This window comes from Lissotriton helveticus, chromosome 6 (assembly GCF_964261635.1).
Source record: "Lissotriton helveticus chromosome 6, aLisHel1.1, whole genome shotgun sequence".
Taxonomy (NCBI): Eukaryota; Metazoa; Chordata; class Amphibia; order Caudata; family Salamandridae; genus Lissotriton; species Lissotriton helveticus.
In genome coordinates, this window is record NC_136067.1 from 1,413,364,717 (window position 1) to 1,413,381,667 (window position 16,951).

The window sequence follows — 16,951 nt, forward strand, 5'->3', positions numbered from 1 at the left end:
CCCTGTACAGCTCCCCAATTCCTTTTTACCTAGGCTTTTAACTAGATTCACGCTATATAGATACCACATACGACATACATGGATCTCTCCCAGTGTTAGACACCACATAGTTGATACTGAATCATGCTCCTCATTTTGACTCCGGTCTCCATTTTCCCTAACAATGTCCTTCCCTTGTAAAAAAATCGGTGAGCAAGTATTATTTAGGATAGCAGTCCCACGTTCAGTCCTCGCAGGGGGCTCCATTTTTTGAGGGCTTCTGACCAAATTGGATAACATCCTCCTTTCCAGTCTTGCTCTTTTTCACTGCTTCTAAAATTCTTGGGCTGAGCCCACCGGTGGGATAATCTGCAGATGGGAGTTTGGATGTATTAAATATTCTACTGGTCAGAGACTGAGGCTGATCGTTAGCCTTTGCCAAAGATCACAGGCTTTAGCAATAGTATGGTTATGAGAACCATATTGTCACTAATACTGTCACAAAAAGTAGTGCCTCATCCTTCCTCCAGAGGAGCAGTTAATGAAAACGAGTAAAATGATCCCTGTACCCCCCTTTCTCCCCTATTCATCGTGTAATTTTGGGGGCTGAGGCTGGGTTCCCTTTCAATGATTGTAACAGTTTGCTTAATTCTCTAATTTTTCAACTCCTGCCATCAGAGACTAACTCTGGACTCCCACCACGATGACGTCTGGAAAAGCCTCATCAAAATTCCTCAGATCAGGTTGAAGAGAGTCCAGAAGGGTAAAGACAAATTCTCATAAGCCAAGGAAGTCAACAACACTGGCCCGCATAGAATCGTCCACACCACGCACTCTAAAATCAATTACGACCTCATTGGTTGCAGTGTCATTCACTTGTACTCCAACAATGCTCTGGGTGGGTCCAGCATCCACTGATCCGCACTTCGAACGGGGCAGGTTAGACATACAGGGCGAGGACAATACACCACCCAATATGCTGCATCAGTCTTATGTCAAAACCTTAATAGGAGCAAGTTATTCTTCAGCCTGTGGTCAAGCATGTGGATTATTGCACACCACTGATACTTGCTGTCTAGTTTAAGGTAAACATGTTTTGCTGAAGATGAATAAAGCATTTCTTTTTTTTAGAAAACTCATCGCCGTCCAGTTATAGCTTAGGCTATGCATTTTTGAGTGCAGCAAATCATGACCCTATGAACTTAGGAAGTTGTATACGGTGTCAGTGTTCATGCTTCTTTGGATGGTTTGACATTAGCATATGCAGAGCAGTGCTTTTTCTTCCTGACTTAAATACATTTAGCAAAACGAATCATTCCCTGCTTAGATTTCCATGCAACACTTACAAGCTTTCACTATGTTGAAAATAAATCAGAACAACATGTCTGCAAGCTGTTGCTTTCGTATTTGAACCACTGGTGATAGTAGTCTGAAGGATGATTTGGATTACCGGAAGTATGTGACTGGATTTTACATTGTTACTTTTGTCTGTTTAGATTTTAGAATTTAAATGGTACTTTTATTGCAAGCGTAGCAAGGTAAAAATTAAATAAATAAGCATGCCTTGCTTTACATTAAAAGTACCATTTAAAATGTAATTGACTTTTAGCATGTATCTTGCTTTGCTTACATGTGACTAAATGAAGAAAAACAACGTGCCTGGGACTAATGACTCCTCTTTAGAAAAAGCTGTCTTCTTTCAAATAACATTTCTCTTATAACTAATTAATTATTTTTGGCCTAAGATGGCCAAATCTGTGCAGTGTTGAATATGTCTGCAACACATTTTAAAGTCTTTGTTGTTGAGTCAGGCACAGATAAAATAAAATTTACTTTTGGACCGGAAAACCATGGGCGTCCGCAGAAATGTTTCCGGGGGTGGGGGGCACATTTTTAACTTACTCACCATCCCCCTTGCACCCTTCCCCCCTCTGCCTTGCACCTGGCACCGTTCTCCCCTCTGCCTTGCACCTGGCACCGTTCTCCTCTCTGCCTTGCACCCTTCTCGCCCTCCCCCTTGCACCCTTCAACCACTCCCCCTTGCACCCTTCTCCCCTCCACCCTTCTCCCCCTCCCCCTTGTACCCTACTCCACCTTGCACTCTTTTCTACCTTGCACCATTCTCCCCTCTGCCTTGCACCATTCTCCCCTCTGCCTTGCACCCTTCTCCCTTCTGCCTTGCACCCTTCTCCCCTCTGCCTTGCACCCTTCTTCCTTCTGCCTTGCACCCTTCTTCCTTCTGCCTTGCACCCTTCTCCCCTCTGCCTTGCACCCTTCTCCCCTCTGCCTTGCACCCTTCTCCCCTCTGCCTTGCACCCTTCTCCCCTCTGCCTTGCACCCTTCTCCCCTCTGCCTTGCACCCTTCTCCCCTCTGCCTTGCACCCTTCTCCCCTCTGCCTTGCACCCTTCTCCCCTCTGCCTTGCACCCTTCTCCCCTCTGCCTTGCACCCTTCTCCCCTCTGCCTTGCACCCTTCTCCCCTCTGCCTTGCACCCTTCTCCCCTCTGCCTTGCACCCTTCTCCCCTCTGCCTTGCACCCTTCTCCCTTCTCCCCTCTGCCTTGCACCCTTCTCCCCTCTGCCTTGCACCCTTCTCCCCTCTGCCTTGCACCCTTCTCCCCTCTGCCTTGCACCCTTCTCCCCTCTGCCTTGCACCCTTCTCCCCTCTGCCTTGCACCCTTCTCCCCTGCACCCTTCTCCCCTCTGCCTTGCACCCTTCTCCCCTCTGCCTTGCACCCTTCTCCCCTCTGCCTTGCACCCTTGTCCCCTCAGCCTTGCACCCTTGTCCCCTCTGCCTTGCACCCTTGTCCCCTCTGCCTTGCACCCTTGTCCCCTCTGCTTTGCACCCTTCTCCCCTCTGCCTTGCACCCTTCTCCCCCTCCGCCTTGCACCCTTCTCCCCCTCCGCCTTGCACCCTTCTCCCCCTCCGCCTTGCACCCTTCTCCCCCTCCGCCTTGCACCCTTCGCTCCTTCACTGTGCACCCTTGTCCCCCTCTGCCTTGCACCCTTTTCCACTCTGCCTTGCACCCTTTTCCCCTCTGCCTTGCACCCTTCTCCCCTCTGCCTTGCACCCTTCTCCCCTCTGCCTTGCACCCTTCTCCCCTCTGCCTTGCACCCTTCTCCCCTCTGCCTTGCACCCTTCTCCCCTCTGCCTTGCACCCATCTCCCCTCTGCCTTGCACCCATCTCCCCTCTGCCTTGCACCCATCTCCCCTCTGCCTTGCACCCATCTCCCCTCTGCCTTGCACCCTTCTCCCCTCTGCCTTGCACCCTTCTCCCCTCTGCCTTGCACCCTTCTCCCCTCTGCCTTGCACCCTTCTCCCCTCTGCCTTGCACCCTACTCCCCTCTGCCTTGCACCCTTCTCCTCTGTACCTTGCACACTTCTCCCCCTCCCCGTTGCACCCTTCTCCCCCTCCAACTTGCACCCTTCTCCCCTCTGCCTTGCACCCTTCTTGCCCTCTGCCTTGCGCCCTTCTCGCCTTCCCCCTTGCACCCTTCTCCCTTCTGCCTTGCATCCGTCTCGACCTCCCCTTGCACCCTTCTCCCCCTTGCACTCTTCTCCCCCTTGCACCCTTCTCCACCTCCGCCGTGCACCCTTTTCTACCTTGCACCATTCTCCCCTCTGCCTTGCACCTTTCTTCCCCTCTGCCTTGCACCCTTCTTCCCCTCTGCCTTGCACCCTTCTTCCCCTCTGACTTGCACCCTTCTCCTCTCTGCCTTGCACCCTTCTCACCCTCCCCGTTGCACCCTTCTCCCCCTCTGCCTTGCACCCTTCTCCCCCTCTGCCTTGCACCCTTCTCCCCTCTGCCTTGCACCCTTCTCCCCTCTGCCTTGCACCCTTCTCCCCTCTGCCTTGCACCCTTCTCCCCCTCTGCCTTGCACCCTTCTCCCCTCTGCCTTGCACCCTTCTCCCCTCTGCCTTGCACCCTTCTCCCCTCTGCCTTGCACCCTTCTCCCCTCTGCCTTGCACCCTTCTCCCCTCTGCCTTGCACCCTTCTCCCCTCTGCCTTGCACCCTTCTCCCCTCTGCCTTGCACCCTTCTCCCCTCTGCCTTGCACCCTTCTCCCCTCTGCCTTGCACCCTTCTCCCCTCTGCCTTGCACCCTTCTCCCCTCTGCCTTGCACCCTTCTCCCCTCTGCCTTGCACCCCTCTCCCCTCTGCCTTGCACCCTTCTCCTCTGTCTTGCACCCTTCTCCCCCTCCCCGTTGCACCCTTCTCCCCCTCTGCCTTGCACCCTTCTCCCCTCTGCCTTGCACCCTTCTCCCCTCTGCCTTGCACCCTTCTCCCCTTCCCCCTTGCACCCTTCTCGCCTTCCCCCTTGCACCCTTCTCGCCTTCCCCCTTGCACCCTTCTCGCCTTCCCCCTTGCACCCTTCTCGCCTTCCCCCTTGCACCCTTCTCGCCTTCCCCCTTGCACCCTTCTCGCCTTCCCCCTTGCACCCTTCTCGCCTTCCCCCTTGCACCCTTCTCGCCTTCCCCCTTGCACCCTTCTCGCCTTCCCCCTTGCACCCTTCTCGCCTTCCCCCTTGCACCCTTCTCGCCTTCCCCCTTGCACCCTTCTCGCCTTCCCACTTGCACCCTTCTCCCCTTCCCACTTGCACCCTTCTCCCCTCTGCCTTGCATCCGTCTCGACCTCCCCTTGCACCCTTCCCCCCCTCCCCCTTGCACCCTTCCCCCCTCCCCCTTGCACCCTTCTCCCCTCTGCCTTGCACCCTTCTCCCCTCTGCCTTGCACCCTTCTCGCCCTCTGCCTTGCTCCCTTCTCGCCCTCTGCCTTGCTCCCTTCTCGCCCTCTGCCTTGCTCCCTTCTCGCCCTCTGCCTTGCTCCCTTCTCGCCCTCTGCCTTGCTCCCTTCTCGCCCTCTGCCTTGCTCCCTTCTCCCCCTCCCCGTTGCACCCTTCTCCCCCTCCCCGTTGCACCCTTCTCCCCCTCCCCGTTGCACCCTTCTCCCCCTCCCCGTTGCACCCTTCTCCCCCTTCCCCTTGCACCATTCTCCCCCTCCACCTTGCACCATTCTCCCCCTCCCCGTTGCACCCTTCTCCCCCTCCGACAAGCACCCTTCTCCCCCTCCGACTAGCACCCTTCTCCCCCTCCCCCGTGCACCCTTTTTTACCTTGCACCCTTCTCCCCTCTGCCTTGCACCCTTCTCCCCTCTGCCTTGCACCCTTCTCCCCTCTGCCTTGCTCCCTTCTCGCCCTCTGCCTTGCACCCTTCTCGCCCTCTGCCTTGCTCCCTTCTCGCCCTCTGCCTTGCTCCCTTCTCGCCCTCTGCCTTGCTCCCTTCTCGCCCTCTGCCTTGCACCATTCTCCCCCTCCCCGTTGCACCCTTCTCCCCCTCCGACAAGCACCCTTCTCCCCCTCCGACTAGCACCCTTCTCCCCCTCCCCCTTGCACCCTTTTTTACCTTGCACCCTTCTCCCCTCTGCCTTGCACCCTTCTCCCCTCTGCCTTGCACCCTTCTCCCCTCTGCCTTGCTCCCTTCTCGCCCTCTGCCTTGCACCCTTCTCGCCCTCTGCCTTGCTCCCTTCTCGCCCTCCCCGTTGCACCCTTCTCCCCCTCCCCGTTGCACCCTTCTCCCCCTCCCCGTTGCACCCTTCTCCCCCTCCCCGTTGCACCATTCTCCCCCTCCCCGTTGCACCATTCTCCCCCTCCCCGTTGCACCATTCTCCCCCCCCGCCTTGCACCATTCTCCCCCTCCACCTTGCACCATTCTCCCCCTCCCCGTTGCACCCTTCTCCCCCTCCGACGAGCACCCTTCTCCCCCTCCGACGAGCACCCTTCTCCCCCTCCGACGAGCACCCTTCTCCCCCTCCGACTAGCACCCTTCTCCTCTCTGCCTTGCACCCTTCTCCTCTCTGCCTTGCACCCTTCTCCTCTCTGCCTTGCACCCTTTTCCCCCTCCCCGTTGCTCCCTTCTCCCCCTTCTCGCCCTCTGCCTTGCACCCTTCTCGCCCTCCGACGAGCACCCTTCTCCCCCTCCGACGAGCACCCTTCTCCCCCTCCGACGAGCACCCTTCTCCCCCTCCGACTAGCACCCTTCTCCTCTCTGCCTTGCACCCTTCTCCTCTCTGCCTTGCACCCTTCTCCACCTCCGCCTTGCACCCTTTTCTACCTTGCACCATTCTCCCCTCTGCCTTGCACCATTCTCCCCTCTGCCTTGCACCATTCTCCCCTCTGCCTTGCACCATTCTCCCCTCTGCCTTGCACCATTCTCCCCTCTGCCTTGCACCATTCTCCCTTCTACCTTGCACCATTCTCCCCTTCCCCTTGCACCATTCTCCCCTCCCCCTTGCACCCTTCTTGCCCTCCTCCTTGCACCCTTCTCCCCCTCCCACTCTTTTCCCCTCCCCCTTGCACCATTCTATCCTCTGCCTTGCACCATTCTATCCTCTGCCTTGCACCATTCTCCCCTCTGCCTTGCACCATTCTCCCCTGTGCCTTGCACCATTCTCCCCCTCCGCCTAGCACCCTTCTCTCCCTCCGCCTAGCACCCTTCTCTCCCTCCGCCTAGCACCCTTCTCCCCCTCCGACTAGCACCCTTCTTCTCCTCTCTGCCTTGCACCCTTCTCCTCTCTGCCTTGCACCCTTCTCACCCTCCCCGTTGCACCCTTCTCCCCCTCCGACTAGCACCCCTCTCCCCCTCCGACTAGCACCCCTCTCCCCCTCCGACTAGCACCCTTCTCCCCTCTGACTTGCACCTTTCTCGCCCTCTGCCTTGCACCCTTCTTGCCCTCTGCCTTGCACCCTTCTTGCCCTCTGCCTTGCACCCTTCTTGCCCTCTGCCTTGCACACTTCTTGCCCTCTGCCTTGCACTCGTCTCACTCTCCCCCTTCCATCCTTCTCCCCCTTGCACCCTTCTCCCCCCTCGCACCCTTCTCCCCCCTCGCACCCTTCTCCCCCCTCGCCCTTGTACCCTTCTCCACCTCCGCCTTGCACCCTTTTCTACCTTGCACCATTCTCCCCTCTGCCTTGCACCATTCTCCCCTCTGCCTTGCACCATTCTCCCCTCTGCCTTGCACCATTCTCCCCTCTGCCTTGCACCATTCTCCCCTCTGCCTTGCACCATTCTCCCCTCTGCCTTGCACCATTCTCCCTTCTACCTTGCACCATTCTCCCCTTCCACCATTCTCCCCTCCCCCTTGCACCCTTCTTGCCCTCCTCCTTGCACCCTTCTCCCCCTCCCACTCTTTTCCCCTCCCCCTTGCACCATTCTATCCTCTGCCTTGCACCATTCTATCCTCTGCCTTGCACCATTCTCCCCTCTGCCTTGCACCATTCTCCCCTGTGCCTTGCACCATTCTCCCCCTCCGCCTAGCACCCTTCTCTCCCTCCGCCTAGCACCCTTCTCTCCCTCCGCCTAGCACCCTTCTCCCCCTCCGACTAGCACCCTTCTTCTCCTCTCTGCCTTGCACCCTTCTCCTCTCTGCCTTGCACCCTTCTCACCCTCCCCGTTGCACCCTTCTCCCCCTCCGACTAGCACCCCTCTCCCCCTCCGACTAGCACCCTTCTCCCCTCTGACTAGCACCCTTCTCCCCTCTGACTAGTACCCTTCTCCCCTCTGCCTTGCACCCTTCTCCCCTCTGCCTTGCACCCTTCTCCCCTCTGCCTTGCACCCTTCTCCCCTCTGCCTTGCACCCTTCTCCCCTCTGCCTTGCACCCTTCTCCCCTCTGCCTTGCACCCTTCTCCCCTCTGCCTTGCACCCTTCTCCCCTCTGCCTTGCACCCTTCTCCCCTCTGCCTTGCACCCTTCTCCCCTCTGCCTTGCACCCATCTCCCCTCTGCCTTGCACCCTTCTCCCCTCTGCCTTGCACCCTTCTCCCCTCTGCCTTGCACCCTTCTCCCCTCTGCCTTGCACCCTTCTCCCCTCTGCCTTGCACCCTTCTCCCCTCTGCCTTGCACCCTTCTCCCCTCTGCCTTGCACCCTTCTCCCCTCTGCCTTGCACCCTTCTCCCCTCTGCCTTGCACCCTTCTCCCCTCTGCCTTGCACCCTTCTCCCCTCTGCCTTGCACCCTTCTCCCCTCTGCCTTGCACCCTTCTCCCCTCTGCCTTGCACCCTTCTCCCCTCTGCCTTGCACCCTTCTCCCCTCTGCCTTGCACCCTTCTCCCCTCTGCCTTGCACCCTTCTCCTCTCTGCCTTGCACCCTTCTCGCCTTCCCCCTTGCACCCTTCTCGCCTTCCCCCTTGCACCCTTCTCCCTTCTGCCTTGCATCCGTCTCGACCTCCCCTTGCACCCTTCTCCCCCTTGCACTCTTCTCCCCCTTGCACCCTTCTCCACCTCCGCCGTGCACCCTTTTCTACCTTGCACCATTCTCCCCTCTGCCTTGCACCTTTCTTCCCCTCTGCCTTGCACCCTTCTTCCCCTCTGCCTTGCACCCTTCTTCCCCTCTGCCTTGCACCCTTCTTCCCCTCTGCCTTGCACCCTTCTTCCCCTCTGCCTTGCACCCTTCTTCTCCTCTCTGCCTTGCACCCTTCTCCTCTCTGCCTTGCACCCTTCTCACCCTCCCTGTTGCACCCTTCTCACCCTCCCTGTTGCACCCTTCTCCCCCTCTGCCTTGCACCCTTCTCCCCTCTGCCTTGCACCCTTCTCCCCTCTGCCTTGCACCCTTCTCCCCTCTGCCTTGCACCCTTCTCCCCCTCTGCCTTGCACCCTTCTCCCCCTCTGCCTTGCACCCTTCTCCCCCTCTGCCTTGCACCCTTCTCCCCTCTGCCTTGCACCCTTCTCCCCTCTGCCTTGCACCCTTCTCCCCTCTGCCTTGCACCCTTCTCCCCTCTGCCTTGCACCCTTCTCCCCTCTGCCTTGCACCCTTCTCCCCTCTGCCTTGCACCCTTCTCCCCTCTGCCTTGCACCCTTCTCCTCCTCCCCGTTGCACCCTTCTTCCCCTCCAACTTGCACCCTTCTCGCCTTCCCCCTTGCACCCTTCTCGCCTTCCCCCTTGCACCCTTCTCGCCTTCCCCCTTGCACCCTTCTCGCCTTCCCCCTTGCACCCTTCTCGCCTTCCCCCTTGCACCCTTCTCGCCTTCCCCCTTGCACCCTTCTCGCCTTCCCCCTTGCACCCTTCTCGCCTTCCCCCTTGCACCCTTCTCGCCTTCCCCCTTGCACCCTTCTCGCCTTCCCCCTTGCACCCTTCTCGCCTTCCCCCTTGCACCCTTCTCCCCTTCCCACTTGCACCCTCCTCCCCTTCCCACTTGCACCCTTCTCCCCTCTGCCTTGCATCCGTCTCGACCTCCCCTTGCACCCTTCCCCCCTCCCCCTTGCACCCTTCCCCCCCTCCCCCTTGCACCCTTTTCTACCTTGCACCCTTCTCCCCTCTGCCTTGCACCCTTCTCGCCCTCTGCCTTGCACCCTTCTCGCCCTCTGCCTTGCACCCTTCTCGCCCTCTTCCTTGCACCCTTCTCGCCCTCTGCCTTGCAACCTTCTCGCCCTCTGCCTTGCACCCTTCTCGGCCACCCCCTTGCACCCTTCCCACCCAATGGAGTGGGCTGCCACCTGGAACAATGGCACCATTTGAAAAGCATGATGGACTAGGGCCGTCCCTGACTGGGCCCCCAACGGACGCACTGGCGATCCAAGGGGGGGCAAGTGCCCCCCTTACCCCGCCTGCGGACGCCCATGCGGAAAACAGACCCAGGAATTGCAAATTTTAAACAAGTATAGCATTTACTGTTAATGCATTATTCATATTGTTTAGCATTAGCAAATCATAGAAGTGAAAATATCCTGAAAATGGTGTTAGTCTGCTAGAAATCGTATCAAAAGTCTGTTTCTAAGTTTCTTTTTATTAATTTTGCATTTTTTGCTTTTCAGGTTGTAGAAACCATTTTTAGTCGTATAGTTGACATTCATGAACTTAGTGTAAAGCTTTTGGGTCATATAGAAGACACTGTGGAAATGACAGATGAAAGCAGTCCCCATCCTTTAGTGGGGAGTTGTTTTGAAGATCTAGCAGAGGTAAGCAGTATTTTTGTATCCAGTATTTATCACGTATACACCTCAAAAGGACGAGTTTTGCATTTTAGATCTACAGCTTAACCCACATCTTCTAATATTACTCAAAGATGTACATAATCATTTCCAAGTGTTGAATCTGTTTTAAATTTACAAGCTTTTTTATTTTATTTTACATTGTCCTACTAGAAACATTCAATAATGTTATTCGCTAATGGTGTTACTTTAATAGCTCATTCAGCCACATTCGTATTTTTTTCTCCAGTAATTCGACCCCTTTTCCGTGCAGGTGTTTACTGTTCTACTGGTTTTCCTTGCAGACATTTACAAATATAATACTCTAAGTGCTTGGCTATTGATAGACATTGGCCAAGAGCTCATTCTTTGTTTGTGAATTTGTTTTATCATTTTCAAGATGAACTCGGCCAACAACATTCTGACCCAAAAAATGTCATTTGATTTTCTAATTATTACTTGTATGGTGTCGTTTAATGTACTAAACATCACATTGCTGTTTGAGACCTTTCAGTTTTTCTTTCGAACCCAAAAAGGTAGCCCTACAAGTGCTGCTTCCTATAATGAGGATCGTGCCTCTCTTCAGACCTTCTTTGTAGGGATTCTCCTTTCAAGAAAAAAATTATGTTTCTTGAATCTGCAAAACTAAGGAAAGGCCCGTGTTTATCCTGTGAAACCTAGAAAAGAAAAGCAAGAGGACCCTTAACCCCCCCTTCTTTGAGATGTAATACATTTCATGGGCTGCTCTGTTGGTGTCAGTTAAGGCTGTATTATATTACACATTTAACTGAATTACATATGTGTGCATGTCTCTACGTACATATGTTGAATGGGATTATAAGCAATGGCCAATGAAAGTAAAATCTGAGCGGTACCGTGGTGTCGAAATACATCATGTTGGCAAGGTTCCCAACAATGTGTTTGAGAAAAGGGGAATAGGCTATTTTCATCCACTAGTTTGCCACATAGGTCAGTCAGTGCAGTTACCTGCTGGGCTGCAATTCTCATGCTCTCTGGGATTCAGTTGCTCAAGTCCTCCCCGGTGTCTCGGAAGACCTCCAACCTGTCCTAACCTAAGCTATACAGGATGGCCACAACGCTGCCAAATCCACAATTCTTTGTGGTTTGAATACCACAGATTCCATTGGGTGACCTTTTGCTACTAGTTTCACCATTTGTTTCCACACCTGGCTGTGGTCAAAATACTTTTCAAGCAATGGCCAGCCATCCAGTATCGACATATCTTTTCTTCCTCTACAAACGCCCCTGTTTTCTTCAGCTTTGCCCTCTGGAACAGTTCACCCAAAGAACTTGAAATCACTTCCCTATCTAGTAGATTGCTAAGTTTCCTTATGCAAACGTGTCCCTTTGTTTGCCTTTGTTCCTTTATCAAAAAGTCAATAAAACTAATTAGTAACATAAATGGGGAAAATACAAGAGTACATGCTGAAACTGCAGAAGGTGTTAATTATGCTAATGCCGAGAAAGGTAGGTTTTTCAGAAACAAATACTTTGAAGGATCGTGTAGGTAAATCCTACATGCGCTCTTATTGGCTGGTAAGAGAAGGCTCTGGCTGTGAGTAAAGCTGTAATGCATGCATGGATGCATAGATGGATGCATGGAGAGAACTGAGTGAAGAGTAGGTTTGTCTAAGAGACCAGAAGGTTCTTGACGAAGTGAGGAAAATATACAAAAGACAAAATGATTTGAGAAAGCTTAGCGAAAACAAATGCTGAGTTCAAACTGCCAAGTCAAATATGTTTGCGTCTTGTTCTGTATTGTTGTGTCTGAGATATAAAAGTTCATAAAGAATTCAGGATATTTTAGATGGGTTTTGCCTTTATTGCATGGTGAGGGGGCAGTATTCAGTTTTATTTATTTTGATGCGCATACAAGAATAAGAGAGCCGTATCTTCGTTATGTTTAAACTGCTTCTTTATAGCGACCAGTTTCTTTTATTGATTTTGAACTTTTATGATCTATTTGAAAGACTTAGTTATAGATTCCTTACCTTAGAACATGGCTACTCAAAGTACGGGTGGCCAGCGGCCCGGCAAGCCTTCCGACGATACTTCTCTGTGGGGGCCGGGCGATTCCAGCCACAGTCAGTGAAGCTGCCAGTGCGCTAAGAAGAGGTGAACAAAGCCTCATTAACATGTAAATGGTCTTTTAAAGACCTGGGAAGTACTGGGGTGCGGCTGTGTGTTTGCCCGGGAAGCTGTGTCGGGCTGACACACACACATGCGGGGGAGGGGGTGGGAGTGAGGACAGCGGGTGTGATGACCGAGGACAGCAGGGAGTGAGAGCCCGGGGAGGTGGGAGGGCGGCAGGGAGTGAAAGCACGGTGAGGTGGGAGGGTAGCAGGGAGTGAGAGCCCGGTGAGGTGGGAGGGCAGCAGGGAGTGAGAGCCCGGTGAGGTGGGAGGGCAGCAGGGAGTGAGAGCCCAGGTGAGGTGGGAGGGGCAGCAGGGAGGGAGAGCCCAGTGAGGTGGGAGGGCAGCAGGGAGTGAGAGCCCAGGTGAGGTGGGAGGGCAGCAGGGAATGTGACTCCGGGTGAGGTGGGAGGGCAGCGGGGAATGAGAGCCGGGTGAGGTGGGAGGGCAGCAGGGAGTGAGCCCGGGAGAGGTGGGAGGGCAGCAGGGAGTAAGAGCCCGGGTGAGGTGGGAGGACAGCAGGAAGTGAGAGCCCGGTGAGGTGGGAGGGCAGCAGGGAGTGAGAGACCGGTAGAGGTGGAAGAACAGCAGGGAGTGAGAGCCCAGTGAGGTGCAAGGGCAGCAGGGAGTGAGAGCCCGGGTGAGGTGGGAGGGCAGCTGGGAGTAAGAGCCCAGGTGAGGTGAGAGGGCAGCAGGGAGTGAGAGCCCGTTGAGGTGGGAGGGCAGCAGGGAGTGAGAGCCCGTTGAGGTGGGAGGGCAGCAGGGAGTGAGAGCCCGTTGAGGTGGGAGGGCAGCAGGGAGTGAGAGCCCGTTGAGGTGGGAGGGCAGCAGGGAGTGGGCGTCCGGGTGAAGTGGGAGGGGCAGCAGGGAGGGAGAGCCCGTTGAGGTGGGAGGGCAGCAGGGAGTGAGAGCCCGTTGAGGTGGGAGGGCAGCAGGGAGTGGGCGTCCGGGTGAAGTGGGAGGGCAGCATGGAGTGAGAGCACGGGTGAGGTGGGAGGGCAGCAGGGAGTGAGAGCCCGGTGAGGTGGGAAGGCAGCAGGGTGAGAGAGACGGAGAGAGAGAGACGGAGAGAGAGAGAGAGAGAGAGAGAGGGAGACAGAGAGAGAGGGAGACAGAGAGAGAGGGAGACAGAGAGAGAGGGAGACAGAGAGAGAGGGAGACAGAGAGAGAGGGAGACAGAGAGAGAGGGAGACAGAGAGAGAGGGAGACAGAGGGAGAGGGAGACAGAGGGAGAGGGAGACAGAGGGAGAGGGAGACAGAGAGAGAGGGAGACAGAGAGAGAGGGAGACAGAGAGAGAGGGAGACAGAGAGAGAGGGAGACAGAGAGAGAGGGAGACAGAGAGAGAGGGAGACAGAGAGAGAGGGAGACAGAGAGAGAGGGAGACAGAGAGAGAGGGAGACAGAGAGAGAGGGAGACAGAGAGAGAGGGAGACAGAGAGAGAGGGAGACAGAGAGAGAGGGAGACAGAGAGAGAGGGAGACAGAGAGAGAGGGAGACAGAGAGAGAGGGAGACAGAGAGAGAGGGAGACAGAGAGAGAGGGAGACAGAGAGAGAGGGAGACAGAGAGAGAGGGAGACAGAGAGAGAGGGAGACAGAGAGAGAGGGAGACAGAGAGAGAGGGAGACAGAGAGAGAGGGAGACAGAGAGAGAGGGAGACAGAGAGAGAGGGAGACAGAGAGAGAGGGAGACAGAGAGAGAGGGAGACAGAGAGAGAGGGAGACTGGGGAGAGAGGGAGACAGAGAGAGAGGGAGACTGGGGAGAGAGGAGGAGACTGGGGAGAGAGAAGGAGACTGGGGAGAGGGAAGGAAAGAGAGGGAAGGAAGGAAAGAGAGGGAAGGAAGGAAAGAGAGGGAAGGAAGGAAAGAGAGGGAAGGAAAGAGAGGGAAGGAAAGAGAGGGAAGGAAAGAGAGGGAAGGAAATAGGGAGGAAGACGGCGAGAAGAAGGAAAGAGGGAAGGAAAGGGGGAGGGAGACGGACGGGGAGAAGGAAAGAGGGATGGAAAGGGGGAGGGAGACGGACAGGGAGAAGGACCGAGAGGGTTGGAAAGAGGGAGGGAAACGGACAGAGGGAAGGAAAGAGAGGCAAGGAGACGGACAGAGGGAAGGAAAGAGAGGGAAGGAGACGGACAGAGGGAAGGAAAGAGAGGGAAGGAGACGGACAGAGGGAAGGAAAGAGAGGGAGGGAGACGGACAGAGGGAAGGAAAGAGAGGGAGGGAGACGGACAGAGGGAAGGAAAGAGAGGGAGGGAGACGGACAGAGGGAGGGAGACGGACAGAGGGAAGGAAAGAGAGGGAAGGAGACGGACAGAGGGAAGGAAAGAGAGAGGGAAGGAAAAAGAGGGAAGGAAAGAGGGAGGGAGACGGACAGAGGGAAGGAAAGAGAAGGATGGGGACGGACAGAGGGGAGGAAAGAGAGGGAGGAGACGGACAGAGGGGAGGAAAGAGAGGGAGGGAGACGGACAGAGGGAGGGAGACGGACAAAGGGAAGGAAAGAGAGGGAAGGAGACGGACAGAGGGAAGGAAAGAGAGGGAGGGAGACGGACAGAGGGAAGGAAAGAGGGAGGGAGACGGACAGAGGGAAGGAAAGAGGGAAGGAGACGGACAGAGGGAAGGAAAGAGAGGGAGGGAAGGAAAAAGAGGGAAGGAAAGAGAGGGAGGGAGACGGACAGAGGGAAGGAAAGAAAAGGATGGGGACGGACAGAGGGGAGGAAAGAGAGGGAGGAGACGGACAGAGGGGAGGAAAGAGAGGGAGGGAGACGGACAGAGGGAAGGAAAGGGAGGGAGTCGGACAGAGGGAAGAAAAGAGGGAGATAGACGGACAGAGAGAAGGAAAGAGAGGGAGGGAGACGGACAGAGGGAAGGAAAGAGAGAGAGGGAGACGGACAGGGAGAAGGAAAGAGAGGGAAGGAAAGAGGGACGGAGAGGGACAGGGAGAAGGAAAGAGGGAGGGAGACGGACAGGGAGAAGGAAAGAGAGGGATGTAAAGAGGGAGGGAAACGGACAGAGGGAAGAAAAGAGGCAAGGAGACTGACAGAGGGAAGGAAAGAGGCAAGGAGACGGCCAGAGGGAAGGAAAGAGAGGGAAGGAGACGGACAGAGGGAAGGAACGAGGGAGGGAGACAGACGGGGAGAAGGAAAGAGGGAGGGAGACGGACAGAGGGAAGGAAAGAGGGAGGGTGACGGACAGAGGGGAGGAAAGAGGGAGTGAGACGGACAGAGGGAAGGAATGAGAGAGGGTGGGAGACTGACAGAGGGAAGGAAAGAGGGAGAGAGGGAGGGAGACGGACAGAGGGAAGGAAAGAGAGGGAGGGAGACGGACAGAGGGAAAGAAAGAGGGAGGGAGACGGACAGAGGGAAGGAAAGTGGAAGACGGACAGAGGGAAGGAAAGAGGGAGGGAGATGGACAGAGGGAAGGAAAGAGGGAGGGTGACGGACAGAGGGAAGGAAAGAGAGGGAGGGTGACGGACAGAGGGAAGGAAAGTGGAAGACGGACAGAGGGAAGGAAAGAGAGGGAGGGAGAAGGACAGAGGGAAGGAAAGAGAGGGAGGGAGACGGACAGAGGGAAGGAAAGAGAGGGAGGGAGATGGACAAAGGGAAGGAAAGAGAGGGAGGGTGACGGACAGAGGGAAGGAAAGAGAGGGAGGGTGACGGACAGAGGGAAGGAAAGAGAGGGAGGGTGACGGACAGAGGGAAGGAAAGAGAGGGAGGGTGACGGACAGAGGGAAGGAAAGAGGAAGGGAGACGGACAGAGGGAAGGAAAGAGGAAGGGAGACGGACAGAGGGAAGGAAAGAGAGGGAGGGAGACGGACAGAGGGAAGGAAAGAGGGAGGGTGACGGACAGAGGGAAGGAAAGAGAGGGAGGGTGACGGACAGAGGGAAGGAAAGAGAGGGAGGGTGACGGACAGAGGGAAGGAAAGAGGGAGGGAGACTGACAGAGGGAAGGAAAGAGAGGGAGGGAGACGGACAGAGGGAAGGAAAGAGAGGGATTGAGACGGACAGAGGGAGGGAGACGGACAGAGGGAAGGAAAGAGAGGGAGACAGAGGTAGGGAGACAGCGGGAGGGAGTGCTGCCCTCCCACCTCACCCGGGCTCTTACTCCCTTCTGCCCTCCCACCTCACCGGGCTCACAAAAGTAATGGTGGTGGTCTCAGCTCATCTGTCCTGATCAGGGGCTCCAGTCTTTCCCTATCTCGACGACTGGCTGTTGAAGGCGAATTCGCTCCAGGCTGTCGTCTCCTACCTCCAGATTATGGCAGACCTCCTGCATTTGCTGGGGTTCACTATCAACGTGCCGAAGTCGCAAATTCCCTCCCAGAAGCTTCTTTTTGTCAGGGTGGTTCTCGATACAGAACAGTTTCGGACTTATCCTCCCGAACAGAGAGTTTGGGATATTTGGTCTAGGATTCTGATCTTTCAGCCTCTATCCCAGGTTTCGGTCAGGATGACTCTGAGGCTGCTGGACCTCATGGCCTCCTACATCCTGCTGGTGGGTCATGCCAGGTGGCATATGCTGGCTCTGCAGTGGGACCTGAAGTTCCAGTGGAAACAGCATCAGGGTAATCTTCTCAATAGCGTCCAGATCTCGGAGGGCTCTGCACACCAATTGCAGTGGGGGCTAACAAACCGGGATTGGGTCAAAGGCTGATCCCTTTCCCTTCCCCAACCAGAGTTCAAAGTGGTGACAGATGCATCACTTCGGGGGTGGGTCGGCCACATGGGGGAGGTGCAGATCAGAGGCCTCTGGTCTCTGATGGAATCCGGGCTCCACATCAACCTTCCGGAGCTCTGGGCAATTCATCTTGCACTGAAGGCATTCCTTCCCTCTGTTCGGGAAGTGTAGTCCAGGTGTTCACGGACAACACTA

At 55.8% G+C, this 16,951-nt stretch overlaps 1 protein-coding gene across 1 annotated transcript in view; it reads left to right on the forward strand.

The window, feature by feature from the left end:
- SOS1 (SOS Ras/Rac guanine nucleotide exchange factor 1) overlaps positions 1-16,951 on the forward strand; it is a 780,124-nt gene that overhangs the window by 249,556 nt on the left and 513,617 nt on the right. The window contains exon 6 of the mRNA XM_078649204.1: positions 9,780-9,923. Within this exon, the coding sequence (XP_078505330.1) occupies positions 9,780-9,923 (144 nt within the window). The remainder of the gene's footprint in view (positions 1-9,779; positions 9,924-16,951) is intronic.